The sequence below is a fragment of the Lynx canadensis genome, chromosome B2 (genome assembly GCF_007474595.2).
Source record: "Lynx canadensis isolate LIC74 chromosome B2, mLynCan4.pri.v2, whole genome shotgun sequence".
Taxonomy (NCBI): domain Eukaryota; kingdom Metazoa; phylum Chordata; class Mammalia; order Carnivora; family Felidae; genus Lynx; species Lynx canadensis.
The window spans coordinates 112,218,476-112,238,914 of NC_044307.1; the positions used below are offsets into that span (position 1 = coordinate 112,218,476).

Sequence of the window (20,439 nt, forward strand, 5' to 3'; positions counted from 1 at the left end):
GCTCTCACTGTCAAAAATTACACCTGTTCAGAGCCTAGCCTGAATCAAAGCAGGCTTTCAGAATCTCTCAGGATTCAAGGATGACAAACAAAATCTAGAAACCAGTACCTTGGCAGCGAAACAGAAGAAATAGAAATGATGGAGAAGAGCACAGGTTGTGAAGATTAGAGAAGGTTCTCTGGATGGTGCACAGATTGGCTGTCGATATTTTTAAAGGACCTATGAAACCCTAGAAACATTCAAGGATGGGGATGAGGTAGCAGCTCCCCAGAAAAGCAAAGCAGAGGAGAAAGAAGGAAGAGAGTGGGCGAGGAGGAGCGTCAGCAGTGGAGAAAGAGAAACAGTGAAAAGGAGCGTGAAGGGTGGCATTTCTGAGGAGATAAAACACAGAACCCCAGAACATTAGTTATTTACACCCCAGGATTCTGTAAAGGAATATTGTGTCTCTGCTATGTGATATATGGGTGGGGGAGGGGAGCAGGTAGTGGAGGAGATTTACCTGAACTTAATCTATAAGGTTAATCAAAGCCATGGCAACCATTGCAACTCAGCACATTATACAAGATGAACTTGACTGGGGCATAGAAGTTGTGTTTTAATACCATTGTAATGTATCCGTCAGGCTAAATTAATTGAATGAAAAAAAGATCATCTTGAGTTATGTAAGGAAAACAGGCAGTGTATTTTGAAGAAAAACCCAGAGTGGAAGGGGATCTTTAAAGCCCTTGGGGCTCAAGGCATCTTTCTCTAAAATTTTTCCTCCCCTCCCCTTCCCCCATTCCTCCCTTTCCTCTCCTTCTCTTGTCCTCCCTTTCTCTCTGCTGCTCTGCCTCCCTCTGTACATCTAACTTACTGTTTATTCAGATCGGGTGACTACATCCTTTTCCTCCTCTGTATATCTTTATAGGTCCTTCCAAACTTGGATTACACATGACACTACTTCACCATTCGTGCACTGCAGAGTTTCTTGGTGCATCCCTTCATGCATTTTGAAAACAATGACTCTAAATGGTTTTGCCTACCCTTTCAGATCTATATAGGCTAAGTCACAGGCTACACTGACTCATTTGGCCATACATCTGGTGCTCATTCTGGGGGTAGTTACCCAGGGACAGGCCCAGGATAGGGTCACAGTGGTATGAAATATGGCTGCTGAGGCAAAGGAGACTGTGATTGGGCTGGGCACTTATCTAGGACAGATCCTTTGATGTCTATAATGCAGTCATCATCTCAAAAGTGTTGTCAGAGCTGTGTTCTCCAGTGTTGTAGAATGGTGTGGTACGACACGGATCCCGGACTTCATTTATAAAAGACAAGGCCAGACGCATGAGAAAGTTGTGTTATCTGTAAAAGAACAAACAAACGTTTGTGAGGTTGATGAATGACTGTAACATTCGTTGATCTCGCTTATATGGTATCAAATCTTAGAACGGCAGCTGTTCACATTTTTTGGTGCTTGGTAAATCATCTCAAGCTGCTGTGGATGCAATATCATGCATATGACAAAATTAGGCAAGTCAACTGGGTGTTACATGAGTGGCTCATTTCGCCTGATGTTCTGTTACGTTCGCAGCTGCATCTGCATCTCAGACACGTAGCATTAACTGATGTTCATAATGATAACACGGAGTCATTAAGGAAATTTTGTATTATGTCTGGTACAGTACACTTGAGAAGCAGAGATGTGGTCCAGGAGGAACTAAGACTTAACTGCATCCCTGCTGAATTGCAGACACTGAGAGAGATGAACTGCTATGCTTTTGCCATTAAGCAACAGAATTTCTGTGAGGCAGGAACAGTTACACCCATTATATAACTCAAAAAAACATGTTTAGACAGGTTACATAAAGTGTCCAAAGTCAGATCAGGAATCCAGATCCAGTGGACTCCAGAACTTGTGCTCTTCTTCTTATACCACAAATTTGTTAATTTTTTTTTAAAGTTTACTTTATTTATTTTGAGTGAGACAGAGAGCAAGCAGAGGAGGGGCAGAGAGAGAAGGAGACAGAATCCCAAGCAGACTCTTTGCTGTCAGCACACTGTGAAATCCATCAGGAACCGTGAGATCATGACCTGAGCCAAAATCAAGAGACTGAGCCACCCAGGTGCCCCTATTTTTTTTTTATGAGAAATGTTCAAGTTGGAATTTAAATGAGTTACTTTTAGCTAGTCAACTTTAGCTAGTCAATGATTGGCTGGAAATAGCCCCAAAAGAGAGAAGAGAACTGACTCTTTGGAACCATGAGTGAAGACTTATGACACCCTGTGAGCTCTGTATTATTATCTTCAATGTATAAGGTGAAGGAATTAGAGTTCACTGGGGCAAAGTGACTTGCCCAAGGCTACACACTTACAAAGCTGTGCCTTTAGACTTCTTTGCAGGCATTTCTTTTTCAATCCACTTCTTCAATGTTAGTTTTTCTTTTTAAAGTTAGTTTTAGCCTCAGTCCTTTTTTTCTTCTTCAGTATACCTGTTAGATACTATAGCAAGTCTGAAATTGTTAGCTTCAGATGCCACCTCTCAAATTCTCTGAGATACTTCCTTCTTCATGTCTGTTGGAATGCTCAAACTCAAAATCTGTAATTTGTTGTTTTCACCAGTCTGTCTTAGGTGCCTCCCACCCTATGTTCTTATCTCAGTGAGTGGCCCTAGTTTACCAAGCAAGAAATCTATGCATCATCCTGTTTGAGTCAATAAATGCTAAGCAATCACTTCCTGGTATCTTTTTTTCTTTTTTAACGTTTATTTCTGAGACAGACACAGAACATGAGTGGGGGTGGGGCAGAGAGACAGGGAGACACAAAATCCCTAGCAGGCTCCAGGCTCTGAGCTGTCAGCACAGAGCAGAATGCGGGGTTTGAACCCACAAACCACGAGATCATGACTTGAGCTGAAGTCGTACGCTTATCCTAATAGGTGCCCCTCATTTCCTGATATCTTTGATGTTCATCTCCTCCTTCTGCTCCTATGCCATTTCCCTATTTCAGACCAATCCTAAGTGGTTTCAGTAGCCTTATTAGTCTGTCTTTCTCAGTGCCATTAGTCTTTCTGCTGAATAATTTTGATCGTGTTGCTTTCGTGTTCATGGTTCTTTAGTGGCTCGCCAAAGCCCCAGGAATAGCATCCATACCTCTTTGCATAGTGCGCATAAACCTTCATGACCTGGCTTCTGTTTACCTTTCTAATCTTGTCTGTCTGATCAGATACCTGCCACTTGCTCCCACTTAGTGATAATGTAGTAATGTTGATATACTTATGGTTCCCTGGACATACCAAATATTGTTACAGTTTCTTGACTTTTCCTATGATGTTCCTTTCACCTGTTTCATCTAGTTTTATAAAGCTCCATCTAAAATGCTATTTGATGGTTAAGCCTTTCCCTTTTTTTTCCAGGAGTGCTACTACTCTTCATTCAAACTTCTAATACAGCAGCTGTCTTAGTGTGTTATAATGACACATGGACCTTCGCTCCCTTGACTGATCTTTTTTTTAATATATATATTTTAAAGTTTATTTATTTATTTGGAGAGAGAGCAAGCATGAGCAGGGTAGGGACAGAGAGAGAGAGAGAGAGAGAGAGAGAGAGAGAGAGGGAAAGGGAATTGCAAGCAGGCCCTGTGTTGTCATCAGCGAGCCCTACTTGGGGCTCAAACCCACAAACCATGAGATCATGACCTGAGCCAAAACTGAGAGTTGGCCCCTTAACCAACTGAGCCACCCAGGCACCCCTCCCTTGGCTGATAATCTTGAATTTAGATGCAGGATATACTGGGGTGGTCATATTGCTGTTTGTGGCCGACATTTTTTTCTGGTTGATCAGGCATTTGTTCTGATTGGTTTGTGCTCATGCCATACAGTTGTTATGTATTTTGTATATCAACTCCAGCTTACTACCAAGCAGCGGGTGACATAGGGTACCCAAAAATGCCTGTTGATACTTAAATTATGATGGGCCGAATGCCTAACTGTTGGATGCTCCCAAGCCCCATCTCATACTCTTATTCTCACTGCCTTTGGCAGTACTGGGCTAAGCCAGATAAGTCCCTCTAACATGTCACCTGGGCTGGTTCTGTAGCAAAGCAAAGAACAAATATATCGCACAACAAACTCACTTATTTGAAGAAAGTTTGCATGTCTCATTGAGGCTTCATTCCTTTTTTTTCTTTTTTTATTCAATTGTAGTTAATGTACAGTATTATATTAGTTTCAGGTGTACAAAATGATCATTCAACAATTCTATACATTTCTCAGTGCTCATCAAAATAAGTGTGCTCTTAATCCCCTTTATCTATTTAACCCTTCCCCCACCTACCTCTCCTCTGGCAACCACCGATTTGAATTCCACATATGAGTAAAATCATATGGTATTTATCTTTCTCTGACTTATTATACTTAACATACTCTTCAGGTCCATTTATGTTGTTGCAAATGGCAAGATTTCATTCCTTTTTTTGTCTGATATTCCATTATATGTACCTATTCACCACATCCATTTTACACACACACACACACATACGTACACACACACACATGCGCACATACACATACACACCACGTCTTCTTTATTCATTTATCAATCAGTGGACTCACGGGTTGCTTCTGTATCTTGGCTATTGTAAATAATGCTGCAATAAACATAGGGATACATATATCTTTTAGAATTAGTGTTTTCATTTTCTCTAGGTAAATTCAACACCAAAACAAATGATCTAATTAAAAAAATGGACAGCAGACCTATATAGATGTTTTCCCAAATAAGACATACAGACGGCCAACAGACACATGAAAAGATGTTGGACATCACTAATCATCAGGGAAATACAAATTAAAGCCAAATGAGATTTTACTTTACACCTGTCACAATGGCTAAAATTGATAAGGAACAAGTGTTGGCAAAGATGTGGAGAAAAAGGAACCCTCCTGCACTGTTGTTTGTAGGAATGCAAATTGGTGCAGCCACTGTGGATAACAATATGGAGAATCCTCAAAAATTAAAAAGAGAAATACCAGATGATCAAGTTATTCAACTACTAGGTATTTATGCAAGGCTTCATATTTAACAAACTAATATTTTCACTTCCCTCAATTATTCTCAAATAGTTTTAAGACTTTATACCTCCCATAGATTGTCCACTAATCATCATCCAAATTTCCACTTACAGCACAGGAATCAGAACTAAGACTAATAAACTATTGTAGGGTGAAGTAAGATAATTGCCTCCCATGAGTTGGTAGTGATATTGATGAAGGCTTGATGACAATAACTCCTTTCACAACCATATCACATTGAACTTGTAATTACTTAAAGCCCAGGGTTTTTTTGTCTTTTTTTTAAATGTGAGCTGCTATCAAATTAGATAATTGTACCCCCACACTTGTACCATTGATTTTTAAAATCTAAATGCAGACCTTTAATTATATTGCTGCCTATTTGAAAAAATAAATTTCTACCTCCAGTGATCTCATCCTGAATACCTTTATCCTCTATCCTGGTTTGGGATTTTCTGCAGTTTGACAAGTTTGCTTTCTATAGCTTTCTTACAAATCACTGATGAAAATACGTAAACAGCAACATAAATCACAGAACCCCAAATTATACCACTTTCCTTGCAACTTCAGATTGATTCATTAATTGGCATCGTTTGGGTACAAAATGTTAGTATTGATTCCTGACTCTTGGGGTGTTTTTTATTTTCCTCTGTCTCATTACTCTACTTTGTCTACAAAATATAATTAGAGACTTAATTAAATGCCTTGTTTAAATTAACGAACACCAGGTCTGCAAGTTTACTTAATCAATTACCTGCTTTATTAGAAAATCATCCTCATTGTTGTCATTGTCATTGATATTATCATCCATCTTTTGAAGTCAATTTACATGTGTAAACCCCAGTCTTAGATGTTAGTGGGGCTCCAGTCCTACATCTCACAGTTATTTTTAACTTGGATTAACCTCTAATTCCATGGCCTGGAATGTCCAAGTTCTCTCCAGGCTTTCTGCTGAGGCCCACAAGAGCTCACTCATATGGCCTTCTTTACCTCTGTGTCCTCTCAGCTGCCTTCAAAAACTCAGATGCAAACCGAACACCTTTTCCTGATTTCCGGTGAAGTTCGCTTAGACTGAGCCCTCTGGGAGTTTTCAGGTCATGTAGAGATCTGTGTGCCCAGAGGTTACGTATTATGTAGCTTTCTGCCACCGTGTTGGGCTCATTCAGGGGCTTTAGCCTACTCTCTTCCCACTTGCTCTTCACCTTCTTTTTCATAATTACCCAGGGCTTCAATTTCTTCCTCTTGTGTTCTGCCTAGCAATTCACCTCTCTTTGGTTACCACCTATACTTTGTAGCGTGCCAAATCTGCCAACGTCTTTAGCAAACAAACTCTTCTCTTCATATTCTCTCTGGGGGAGTTGACATCATAAATAATACAATCTTTGTTGCATATACGTTAATTCATTTAGTTTGTGGGGAAGAGCCAGGTATTGGTCTAACATTTTGTATATTGCTAAACTGAAGTTTGGATAGATAGGTGGCTTTTGTCAAGATCCTTGACTAGTTGGTTGTGAGGCTGAAATTTGAATACAGGTGTGTAACTCAGAGATACCCATGTGAACTATTGAATTAACTCACCCTGTTATCTCAAGAGCAGATTTCTTTTTTTCCTTTATCCCTTCTCTCTTCTGCCTTCTCCTCACAGGGCCAGGATGGATATCTCAGAAAGAGCCCCCAGCCTGGGTTCAACCCTTATAGGTCAAACCCACAAAGTGGAAATCAGAACATATGTCCTTTCACATCATTTTATATACCTTCCAATAAATTGTACACGATGGAAAAAGGGCAGTGTTTTGTTGTTGTTGTTGTTGTTGTTGTTGCTGTTGTTTTAACTTTAGCCAAGCATTAGTGATGAGGAAGAAAATCTCTACAGTCTAGCTAATACTCTGAGCTCAGTTTTTCAAGCTCGGTTTTTCACATGCAAAAGGAGGAGAATGCTTTCTTTAGAGAGTTGCCTGGTTTTAAAGGCTTTTGGCTTCTTGCCTAATCATATTTTCATGTCAGAAACTGACCAGGCTTCAGTTTTTCTCTTTGCAGCGAATCTAAAACAATTCTTAATGAGTCCCTGGGCAGATGGAAGACTTAGACTGGCAGGGAAACAGCAAAAGAAAGAAAGAAAAAGTAATATTTAAAATATTCCACTTGAGGAAAAGATTGGATATATTCGTAATTTTTAAGTTTATATTTGATTAATTTGAGATTTTCTTTGAGAAGATAGAAGAAAATCACAGCTAAGAAGCTAAAGTCTTGATCTAACAAGTGTTAATATTATATTGTCACCTGATTCTTGTAGTGGAACCATCACTTCCTTGATTGTTTTCTTTTTAAAATCATGTCTTTTATGTTTAAATTGTTTCCTTAGTATTTGTAATAAGTCCCAGTTCATTTTGAGCTATAATCTCCCTGGAAGAACTCTTAATCAGCTTCTGATTTTATTTATTCCTTCTTTTGTGCTCCTGCTTCTTTATGGCCATATTTTCATGGGTCGTTTATTAGAAAGCAGGCAATGAAATAGCGTTTCTTTTTCTAGTGATCTTTTTTTCCTCTTTAAGATTATTATTTACATATGTGTGTGTATGTGTATATACACACACATATGTAAATAATAAGGGTAGAGGAAGAGGGCGAGAGAATCTCAAGCAGGGCTCCATCCTGTGACCATGAGTTCATGACCTAAGCTGAAATCAAGAGTTGGACGCTTAACCCACTGAGCCACCCAGACACCCCTCTTTAGGAATATTTTTAATTAAATATCTATAGTTGCAGTTTTAGAAACACTTTATTTATTTTAGAGCCTCAGGTAGCAGCATCCATTTTGTGAAATGTTTCACAAATTACAAAATAGTGGTTCAGTATACCAAATACTTCCTTTGTTTTTAGTTTGTTTTTTTCCCCTCGTTTCAATAGGTAATATTCTTACTATTTTGAGATTTCTGTCATTGCCACAAACAATATTCCCTTAGGAGTCAGAAGTAAATTTACAGTAGACATTTCTCTTCCCGCTGCTCTACATATCAGTCATTTTTCTGCAAAGAAAGTGAAAATTTATTGAATGACAAACTTTGAAACATTATACAATTCTCTCTGTTTTGTGGGCATATTTCATGTCTTTGAATGGAGACTTTTGTCCATTTCCATATTATACACAATGAGCTATTATTATAAGTATTCCAAAGCAAGAGTTTTCAAGATACAATTAATTGATAATTTTTGAGAATTGGGAAAAAGAGAGTTCCATTCTTTTTTTTTTTTTATTACAATCCATTCTTTACAATGGGACATGAAGACATTAAATAAGGATACTGATACTTTCTCTTGTATGGTCTTAGTTATGTTAAATAAAGTTTTGTTTTAATGGGCTGTTAGGCAAATTTTAGGAAACTAAAACCATATAGAATAATCTATGTCTCCGGGACACCTGAGTGGCTAATCAGAAGAGCATGGGACTCTTGATCTAAGGATTGTGAGTTCAAACCCCACACTGGGTATAGCGATTACTAAAAAAAAAAAAAAAAGTAAATAAGCTTAAATAAATAAGCTTTACGTTTATAGTCTAGAAATGTAAAAGGGTGGTATCTAAATAGTGAAGGACACATCTTATCAAGTGATAAGTCAGATGTAAAACTGGCCTTGTAAAAAGGTGACTCTATTAAAGATGGAAGTAAACCACTTAATGAAGCCACTGTAGTTATACATATGTGGAACTACATGGAACTACACAAACTTTACTTTGGTAATGAACGTGAGTGGCCTTTAGTAGTGGAAGTTTTTGTGTTTATACTGCTTCTATGCATCAGAAGCTGGTACGGCCCAACCTAAGTAAAAGGACCAGCAAAAATGTTTTATTTTATTTTGCTTTATTTTTTAAAAAAATGATTATTTATTTATTTTGAGAGCAAGAATCTGGAGCAGACACTGCACTGACAGTGTAGAGCCTGATGTGGGGCTCAAACCCAGGAAACGTGAGATCATGACCTGAACCAAAATCGAGATTCAAATGCTTAAACCAGTGACCACCAGGCGACCCTATTTTGCTTTAAAACAGGGATTCCTGCATCTTGTGTGAGATAAGTGGTTCAGTCTCTTCACTATATACATTATTGATATTAATTTGTTGTGTTACTGTTTTCCTATTAAATGGCATTCTCAAAAGTATGACCTCCCTAATGCCGATACTGAAGCAGCACTATTTCCAGTCATGCAGTTAAACCTAATTAAACATTGGTACAAAATCTGGAAGATCAGGAAGTTTTTAGTGCCATCTTGAATCTTACTGTTGAATTAACTTACCACCCTTGTTTGGGCATAATACATTCCAAAAAAGAAGTTTAAAGAAGCATCAATTTATTCAAAGGGGTTGTATCTGCTTCATATGCATCCTTCAGTAGTATTCAGGAGAACAGCTGTCAGATAAATTATAAAAATACATGATAAACAAAACCAACTTATCTTTTTTAATTGATTTTAATCTAACTTCATCTAGGCAGCATAATGTTCTTCACTGAAAGCAGGGGGAATAATATTTGTCAATTACTTAGCAGCTCACCTGGCTTAAAAAATATACACAGCCTTCATATTACTAATAGAGTCTAATGTGCAAAGTGGTAAATTATTGGTGGGAGCTATTGAAGATTGACTGTTAACTAGTCATACCACTTGTTCAGGTTTAATTTCAAGCAACAAAGGAGGAAACTTGATTACTGGTAGTAATAGCAATGACTTATGGGAAATTACAACTGAATAATATATTGATTAATAGTGACTGAAAGTCATTATCGCCTGATGGCTGTTCGAACAGCTAATGTGAAACAATGCAACTGCTGTCTGTCACTAAATTCCTGCTGTATTAGTTCTTTCTCAATTGTTGTTTTATTTCTTGCACTTGAAAATAGAACATAGATGGGAGAGTCATGATTCTAAACTTATTTTTTGCTGATAAACACATTGCTTTTCAGTTTTAAATGCCTTCCGTAAATAAGAGGGGATATATTTTATTTGATTACCTGAAGAAATAATAAATGTTAAATGTTGAAGAATGTCAAGGTTCCTCAGTCTGACAATGTGCTTTGGTAATATTCAGGATCAGGGTGGCACAGGCTTTTCTATACGGAAGTAGTTGAGAGTGGCCCATGGTATTTCTGCCTGCCACCTAAAAAGAGAAAAAGATGACTCTGGCATCCCTCATTATCATTTATTTATCTCCTTTTCAAACTTAGCCCTCTCTCTTACTTCATAGCAGTTGGCTAAATTTCTCTTGAATTTTGTACTGCTTTGCATGGATTGTGAGGAGTACAGTAAGGTTTCAGGTTAGGATTCATGAGGTTCATAATTCATAATTATCTTGATATGTCAGATATTGGAAATATGCAAAGGATATAATCAAAGTGTAGTAATGTGATTTACCTGTTTAATTTTAAACATGAGTAATAAACACTAATTTAGATACATTCTATCAATATAATAAAAACCCATGCAATGAAACTTTGTCAACTGATGATTTTTACCTTTAAACTGTAGAAAGCCATTCAGTTCATTATATGTCTGGTTTAGGACCTGAATGCTGACTTTTTTTTTTTTATTTTAATTCCAGTGTAGTTAAAATACAGTGTTATATTACTTTCAAGTGTACAACATAGTGACTCAGCAGTTCCATATATTACTCCGTGCTCATTAAATAAGTGTAGACTTTTGTATTCTAACTGATTTGCTCAGTAATGAAGGTTTATCAAAATATCAACAAATTATCAAGGTGAAATGTCAGGTTATCTTTGTATATCTGTCATCTTCAACTTAATCAAGTGTTTATTATCTGGCTGCTTTGTGTATGGAACTTGACCATTAACATAAGCCTACTAGAGTAGACTTATTTAGAAGATCCAGTTCCTTGTTTCTCAGGTTACCCTTCCTCACCCTGCCATGTTCAGCCCAGCTTTAATGATTTCTCACATTGCACAAGTACATCTTAAATGTGACACTGGGTGTTTTCCTCGAAAAGAGCTATATGTGGGAATGTATTTAGAGGAGTCTGTAATTTGGTAGTTAATAGGCTTTTCACTCAATGAATATCCATGGATCTGATATGCATTTGTTTTGGCATTTCAGAAATGACACGCTAAATGACTTCTCTTCGATGTTTACATTAACAAGCCTGCATTTAAAATTTCACTCCAGTTTTTCTCCCCCTCACATGGATATAAGCCTAACTAGCTGAATTGGAGAGGAGAAGGAGAGAACAAATTGGTGGAGGAAACCTGGTTTGATCTGTTTTGGGGTGTGTGTCTTAACCCATCTGGGCTCAAGTGACCAGTAATTATATTTTTTCAGAAATCAATGGTCATGAAATTAATCATATTATTTATATATTTATGAATAATTACCGAAGAGGGTAATTACTACTCTGTAATCTTAAAATACCTAGAAAATAGAAAAATTTCTAGGAAAGTTAATCCATTTCTCTTATGATGAGAAATTTTGGGGTTCGTACCAAGAATGTGAAGGGTATGAGATTTTTTTCTACTTTTCATGCCCACAGTTTAGCCTGCAACAGTTTCACGGCAGATTCTGGCAGGGGGAATGCACTCCTGGATCAGACAAAAAGACTTTATTACTCACAGTATAGCAAGTGGCATCAACTTTATTATGCCACCAAGTGCTTTGGGGATAATATGGATAAGCCCACCTGGTATATACAGTTGGTTTGTATCACAGCTGAGGAATCTTGAGTTTAGGAAGTCTGAATCTTTTATAATGGATATTAAGCAAATCTACTTGAACTGTGTTATGGAGAGAGCCATTATCTTGATTATAGTGGACAGTAAATAAACTTGCCCTCTGTACCCATGAGAGGTATTAACTCTGTCTTCCCAAGCTGTTTATTATGGAGTAGTTAGTATCTCTGCCTCAATATGTACAGATATGGGAGAGATCCATAGAGATTTAGCTCCTAATATACCTCCTCTGCACTAGCTTATGGCAAGAAGGTGGTGGCTCTTGATGAGCTTGTATAATATTTCTGACAGGTAAAATAAAGGGGATATACGGAGAACACCACCACTGGGGATAAACATAAGTCAGTTTTACCAATAATTAGTGTAAGTAATACAAGAATATCTTTAACTCCAGGCTGAATTAATATGCTCCATCTTACATCAAGTGTAAGAGTGCTATTAATCTTTGACTACATATATTAATATATGTTTCTATCTCATTGTTAAGTTCAACATGCACATCATTATATATACCAAATTAAGATTGATTTTATAATTGGTTTCTGCCTCTTCAAACAATGTTATTTTCTTTTTCACAAATTCCTGCTATACATGGTTTTGATTTTCCTTCAATGGTCTATGCTAAAACTAAAAGTACTAAAATTCACAACCCATCATGAGAAAGAAACAGTCTAAACTGTTTCTTGAATTATAAAGTAATAAATATATCCATGTAAAATTTCCCTTGATCTCATTTTTTTCAAATTGTTATTTTAAAAACTTTGTTTGGCCTTCCATACTTTTGCATAATCCTTCAATGACTTTGATAAATTATATCTTAGTGCAATTATCCACCATAATTATCACCACTTTCTAAGCACAACTTAAAGAGCTTACCTTTGCCAAAAGTTAATAGCTTACTTTTGCCAAAAACTTCTCCATTACCACATTGTTTTTAACCTCATCAGACTTTTATCACCTCCCATAGTATCTGTTTTTGTTAAATGAGATTTTACAGTGAAATTTGATATATGCCCCTTTGGTATATTATTACAGAAATTTTTAGCTGATGATAAGGTTTTATATCAATGTGCTTTATAATAATTTTTCCTTTACTCAAAATTATTGGATAATATGGTATTCAGGTTAAATATTCTGATAAACTGAATATTATTGACACAAACATGGCACAACATTTACAATACATTTAAACAAATTTTCAGAGGACTCAAGGACAAGTATGTTTTAAACTAAAATTATGATTTGATCTTTCTCTTCCATTGCATTTAGTCTCTTATGAACAATAGTGATTTCTACATTATTCTGAAGATTTAAAATATTTGACCAAATCTTCATTTATCCAGTATTACATTTACTATTTGCTCTTTTCTCATTTTTTATGGCTACTGCCATTTTTAATTTTAAAACCCTGACTACTAAGCTTATAGGAAAAAAACTACTGTTTACTTCTATTTTATGTTTATTAGTGTTTCAGATGAACAGGAATTTTTGTGATCAAGTTTTCCTGTATATACCTTTAAGATAAATTTATTGCAAGAATTTAAAATTAATAAAAACATATATTGTCATAGACCTGTCAGAGATCTTAGCAGTGAACTAGCCCAATCTCTATATTTTACAAGTGAAGAAACTGGGGGTCAGATAAATTAACAGACTGACTCATGGTGTCCCGGATTATTATTATTATTTTTTTTGATGGCAATCATTTCTATTTATTTCAGGATATAATGTATTATTTAGACCCATGGATGATACTAAATTATAACTATTTATTTATTTAAATGTTTATTTATTTTTGAGAGAGAGTGAGTGGGGGAGGGGCAAAGGACGAGGGGGAGGATACAGAACCTGAAGCAGGCTCCAGGCTCTGAGTTGTCAGCACAAAGCCCGACGCGGAGCTTGAACTAGGGAACGGTGAGATCATAACCTGGGCCGAAGTCGGATGCTTAACCAACTGAGCCACCCAGGCGCCCCTAAATTGTAGCTATTTAAATACCCACAGGGTATCTTATTTTTGCAAAGATAGGGTCTAAAAATCATAAAACTGGAAAAAACAGAATAGATTAATAATATAATACACATCAAAATTAGATTAAAAATGTACATCCTGGCTCTCATTTGCTATGTCCTGCGGTTAAAGACGTTACAAAGATACTGAGAATATCACCAAGTACTCCAGCATTTATAAACACAGGTGTTATCAAAAAATTCTATCTCTGATTTTGGCAAAGAGAAACCATCCAAATTTTGTTCTTTGTATTACTAACACAATTTAACCATATCAGTTTGGCACGTGGTATTACTATTTTTCCTACTGTAGCAAGTTCTAGTTTTCCCAAGTCTTTCCCTGGAAAGACTTTCCCTATTCTGGAAATAAATTTATCATCTATTTTAAACACTCAATTAGAATGTTAATCTATTGTTCAAATTATCCTCATAAATGCATACCCCAGGTTGGTATGTTCACATAGATCCTTTCCGATTTTAGGCTAAGCAAAAGACATGCACTCAGAGCTGTATTAAAGCAAAAGACAACTCCTCTTATTATCAAGAGAAACTGTGATCCTTCCATGTAGTGTCTGATAGAGAAAACATTGATTTTGATACATTATCTTATTTTATTCAAATACCAGTCTGATCACATATTGTCCAAAAACACTCAAATAACAAACCAAATACAGACAGATGTTAAAGATTGGTCTTCAAACATCATAACCAATGATGCCACGCTTGCCTATGATCTCGCCGACATAAAACCACATCCACACCTCAGTGGCCACCAAACCATTCAGCAGAGCTTCCTTAACTGTAAGCTGTGTGAAGCTACCAGTTTGAGCGCTCTTGACTATTTTTTTCAAGTTCTGAATAGCTGTAGGGATCTCAGCAGGGGTTGGAGGAACAGCTCAACCTTGGCATAGTGCCAAAATGTGGCCAATCGAGGCTTCGAGTAAGTCACAGCAGCGTTCACCAGCGCCGGGGCCTTCTCTGCGAGGTTATGGACAAACTGGGCCATGGTTACCCCGGATTATTATTTATAGAGCTAAGACTAGAACCCTGGTCTTCCACCTTCAGTTCTTAACTGTTTCATAACTAAATTCCACTGAATCTAGTATGACATTATTGTAAGATGTACCATCATTTCATTTATCACTAAGAAAGAAAAAAATGCATTCAATAACATTATGGCAATTTAATTAATAATATCCCTACCCAATTCATGAAGTCATCACATCTGTCTCTTATTGTTTTGAAATTAGTCCTCCCTTAACCTAAACTGAATTGCATGTGAGGCAATCTGTTTTGCACAGATATCAGTAACAAAATATAACATAGCTTCAAGTAATTGTGGATATCTTTCTTATATTTCATAGGGCACATGTTTGTTGCTTTGCAGAAAAGCCAGTAATTGTGGTCATCTCTCCAACAAAGAATATTTTAGTAAGACCAAATTTATATCCTGTTCTTTGTTGCCATGCATTTCAGTATAAACAATACATTTTATTTTAAAGATTTTATGTTAATTATACTGTAGACATTTTGAGGCTATTTTATTTCTATTTTTTTCTTCCTCCTTCCCTCCCTTTTTCTTTCTTCCTTCCTCCATCCTTCCATCTTCCTTTCCTCCTTTCTCTCTCTTCCTTTCTCTCTCTCCTCTCCTCTCCTCTCCTCTCCTCTCCTCTCCTCTCCTCTCTTCTCTTCTTCTCTCTTCTCTTCTCTTTCCTTTTTTCTCTGCACCCAGTGCGGGGCTTGAATTTACAACCTCAAGGAGATCAAAAGTCACATGCTCTACCAATCCAGCCATCCAGCAGGGCCAAAGATATTTTAAACAGCAGTTAAATGAAACACATACTGGCCCAACAGTGTACATGGCTCAGTCAGGAGGGAAGCAGTTTGCTTAGCTATGATCAAGAGCAGGTAATTGCAACTATGTAATGTAATGACTGTCCCTTATATTTGTCTTCCCAGCATTTGAAGACAATATCAGTCATAAGAGGCATCTTGATTTTAGAGGTGTTAAAATGTCAACATAATAATAATAAAAATTTGAGTCTTGGAATTGGTGAACTATGATACCTCCTTAAGATTTGTAGAAGTATGGCTCAGAATATTAATTTTTGAGTAATATTTTTACAGAATACTCTGCTTATTTACCTGTAAAGACTCTTTATCTCTTGTTAGCCCCTCTAAACAGAGAAATACCTCTGGTACTCTTGATTGCATGCATATCCCAAAAAATTTTATACTTTCCCAAATCTACTAGATTGCGTAGTAAATGCTCCTTACTACATATGTTCATAGTTCTAACTTTGTATTTGGTAGTTTGCTCTTATCTTAGAAAACTTATTTACACATAATGAATGGCATAAATGACCGTAGATTTTTAAAATTGAGAGTGATTTATTCTTCATTATTTTTCAAAATTGAAATATATTTCAAATGAACATGATTTCAAAATCATTAAACTACTCAAAACAGTTCCCAGTTATATACTATTTATCTGAATCATGTTGTTGAATATTCAGTAATAAAGAGTTTGATTAGGGTTTTTTTTTTTTTAAGTACCTTGGTTTGGAATATACTGACTCTATGTAGAGGACAGGAATTTCATTTCAAATAAGTTTTCAGACTGTTTCTAGCTCACCAAGTCGTAATTACTATTTTGACAGTTATGTCTCATAGACATTTATTTTAATTGCATATGTTAGCAATTCATTTTGGCATGACAGTCTCTGCCATTGTTGTGTTGCTGAATTATGCTTACAGAAACTATGTCAGAAATTCAACATGTGGAGAACAGTAATTAACCTGAATCATCAATTAGCTTTTGTGAATACAGATGTCCTATGAATACACTCTTGTTGTTTTTTTTTTCTTTTTTAATTAAGTAAAATCTCACTAATCCTGACTGTCTGTACTCACCCCCTATTTCTAACCCAACACTAAGTCTCCTTGATTTCCTTCCTAAATATTTTTTGGACCTGTCCTCTTTTATCTCTACTCCTAGTATATCTTAATACTAGCTCTCACCTAGATTCTACAGCCTGCTGTCTCCCCCACACCCACTCTTAACCCTTTCAACTCATTTCCCACCTTATAAGCAGAGGACTGTTTATAAATGCAAGTCATACCTTGTCACACCTACTTTCTTGGAATGATTCAGGGGCTACTCCAGAGGAAAAGACTAACATCCTTAAGAGACGCTAGGTTTGTGCACATTTGATCCCACTACCCTGAGTCTCACTGTGTGCCCTAGTCTGTGCCTGAAGGCCACATTGACTTTGAAAGTAGACACCATACTTCTTCCTCCGTAAGGCATGTGTTTCTTCTACCTAGAGTATTGTTTCAACTCCTGTTAGCTTTTCTTGGCTAGCTTCCTCAGTTTGCATATAAAGCCACTGGGAACACTGCCTTCTCTGACCACCAAAATCACATTAGGTCTTATTTATATGTTCCCATAGAAACTTGAACTTGTCTTATATCATTTTCAACACAGAATGCAAATGTATATTATTTTCATAGGGTGTCTTTGCTGGAGTGTAGTGAACTTTGTAGGAATTCTCTATTTACCACTGTATTCTCAGTGATTGGCCCAGCAAACAGCAGATAGTAAGTGTGCAATAGTTACTTGTGGAAAAAAAAAAAAAGAATAACTCTACTACAATGGAATGAGTGATTGTTAAATCTAGACTAAAGTGAAGCTGACTTTTTAAAAGAAAAGTTTGACATGATAAATAATACATTGGTCCTTTTAAATGGCCTTTGAGGAATCTAACAATGTGTAGTTTGGAAATGCTCTTAATTAAAAAATATGTCCTACCAATTGTGAGTCAGACACCTTATATATTTGGTTGGGCACCGCTACTTCCTGGCTGTGTGAAGTTGAGCAGTTAATTACCTTCCTGAATCTACTTCCTGTTCTGTCTGCTCTATATACTTCTCTGGTTTGTTGTAAGGAGAGTGGCAGGGTGGGTGGGTAGGGTGTGAATGATAAAGCACTGCTTAGAAGGTTTAACTATTTAAGTATGCCAAGAAGATTCACTGGCAGCCATTATTTGATTTTCCCTACATCTTTTAAAATAATTTATAAAGTATCTTTAAAATGTTCTGCACTTCATATTTCCACTAATTAAAACTGACTGTGTTTAAAGTAGTGTAAATTCTAATGTAGTTTAGTATATCATATGTATTTGTTTCATTAATCATCATTTGTATTGAGGACAGTACATTCAGTTCATGTTCTTAAACACTTTGAATACTTCCTTCTGATTCTTTTCATGCTATGCTGTGCCATTATCTTATGTACAAATTTGGAGAAGCACTTGGTGTACAATGGTCAAACCCCGATTTTATTAATTAATCTTTAGTGTTCTACAGTAATAATTTACAGCAATAAACACTGTCTTACATCTGTATTGTGGTAAAATAGTGTTATAGATATATACCCCCCGCATGGGGGGGGGTATCCCTTGAGATATCCCTTTCTCAAGAAAGGATCAAGCACCTGACATATTTTTCATTGAATTCATTCTATATTTTGGGTTAAAGTTTATAGCTTAAGTTACATAATAGTAAGTTGGACACTAAGTAAGATTAACCAATATTCATAACCTCCTGGATGGTCTGGAATCATTAGAGCTCAAAACTCTCTTCCCTAAAATATAGGGAGGTAGACACTTTTATTCCTTAGTAAACCAACTCCCATATTTACCTCTAATTATGAAAATTAAAGTGATTAAATACTTTATTGCTGAAATAGATCATCATTTTCACATGTCAAAGATATTCTTGAAAGAAATATAGGCCTAATGATTAGAATTCAGATAGAACATGTATTTTATAATACACAATAATATATATATTTTGACGTTTGTACATATGTAATAATGTAATTTATGACATACTTTAGTAAATCGTAGCGTTTAATCCTGAGTCTATTTCAGTTTGATTTGAGTTACCAGAAAGTTTCCAGCCTAAATTTTATGTTTGAAATGTATTTGCTGTACTCCAGGTTGGCTGTATTTTTGTTTTTGTTAAAGTGCTGAGTTCAAATTTATCTCTTTTTGTGCATAGTTTATTGACTTTCCCACATTCTCTTATAAATACCTGTTAAAGAATCCATTAATCACTGTGCTTTAGCTTAAGACTACATATAGAAGTTATGTTCTTACTTATTTATATTTTCCCTAAATTAAAATGTGTAGATTTCTTTTTTTTTAATTTTTTAAGTTTGCTTATTTATTTTGAGAGGGACAGAGACAGCATGAGTGGGGGAGGGGCAGAGAGCGAGGGAGAAAGAGAAAATCCCAAGGGAGCTCTGCACTGTCAGCCCAGAGCCTGATGCAGCACTTAAACTCACAAAATCATGAGATCAAGACCTGAGCCAAAACCAAGAGTCAGATGCTTAACAGACTGAACCACCAGGTGCCCAAAAGGTATAGATTTCTTAGGCATCCCAAGATTTGTGAAACTACTGAATCCAATATTAGAACACCTGCTAGTACAGACCTGTGTATCATTCCATTCCCAGTCATAATGGTTAACTTCATGGAGATATTCATGAAAATATTATTATAAAAGTCGGGGTTTGGGGGGCTGCAAATGTTCACCCAGGTTAAATTGCTCCCCAACTCAAACAACAGCATCACTTCCTGACATGCCAATGGTGGTCAAAAATGGACCACTACATTATAGGAATTGATTAAAGCCAATGAACCTTGATGAAACATGAAAACTAGTTGTGTCTAACATAAACCATTTAATTCAGGAAAAAAAGCAGAGAACATGTTTTTATTGGCCATACTGGAAATAATTACGGAATGCTTTGTTCTTTTACAAGTGGTTGGAGTTACTGAAAGAAGAGAAAGTACTTTTTTTTGATGTTTATTTATTCATTTTGATAGACATGGGGGAGAAGCAGAGAGAATCTCAAGCAGGCTCCACACACTGTCAGTGCAGAGCCTGAGATGGGGCTCAGTCTCAGGAACTGTGAGATCATGACCTGAGCCAAAATCAAGAGTTGGACGTTTAACTGGCTAAGCCACCCAGGTTCCCTGAGAAATTACTTTTATTTATCTACTATGAAATTTTTATGATTATAGATTAATCTTCATGAAATATAATTGATATCATAATTCTACCTCCAAAATTTTTTCTGTAAGATACAGCATTAGTCAACACTGAATTTTTACTATGTGCATAAGGCCATTCGAAATGCTTTTACATATATTATTTCATTTAATCTTTACAGTAACCCTCTGTATTAGTTTGCTGTGACTGCCATAACAAAATTCCACAAACTGAGTGGCTTAAATAGCAGAGATGTATTTTTCCATAGTTCTAGAGGCTGGAAGTTTGATATCTGTGTGCCAGCATGATTGGTTTCTGGTGAGGGTTCTCTTCATGGCTTATAGACAGCTGCCATCTGTGTGTGTGTGTCTTCACATGGCCTCTTTGTATGAGAGAGAGAGATAGAGAGTTCTGTGGTGTCTCTTCTTATAGAGACACTAATCTTAGTGGACTGGAGCCCCATACCTACACCTCATTTACCCATATATACTTTTATAGAGGCCCGATCTCCAAATATAGCCACACTAAGGGTTAGGGCTTCAACATATGAAATTTGGGGGAACACAAACATTCATTTCTTAACACCCTCCGAAG

General features: G+C 36.3%; 2 protein-coding genes across 5 annotated transcripts in view; one reads left to right on the forward strand and one right to left on the reverse strand.

The window, feature by feature from the left end:
- The window catches only part of NKAIN2 (sodium/potassium transporting ATPase interacting 2), a 993,755-nt gene that overhangs the window by 100,775 nt on the left and 872,541 nt on the right, over positions 1 to 20,439 (forward strand). The gene's annotated exons all lie outside the window — the stretch shown is intronic.
- LOC115514363 (ATP synthase subunit g, mitochondrial-like) lies at positions 14,373 to 14,797 on the reverse strand. Its single transcript, XM_032593238.1, is given in 2 exon segments — positions 14,373 to 14,680; positions 14,683 to 14,797. Coding segments are annotated over 2 exon segments (309 nt in total). The 5' UTR covers positions 14,792 to 14,797; the 3' UTR covers positions 14,373 to 14,480.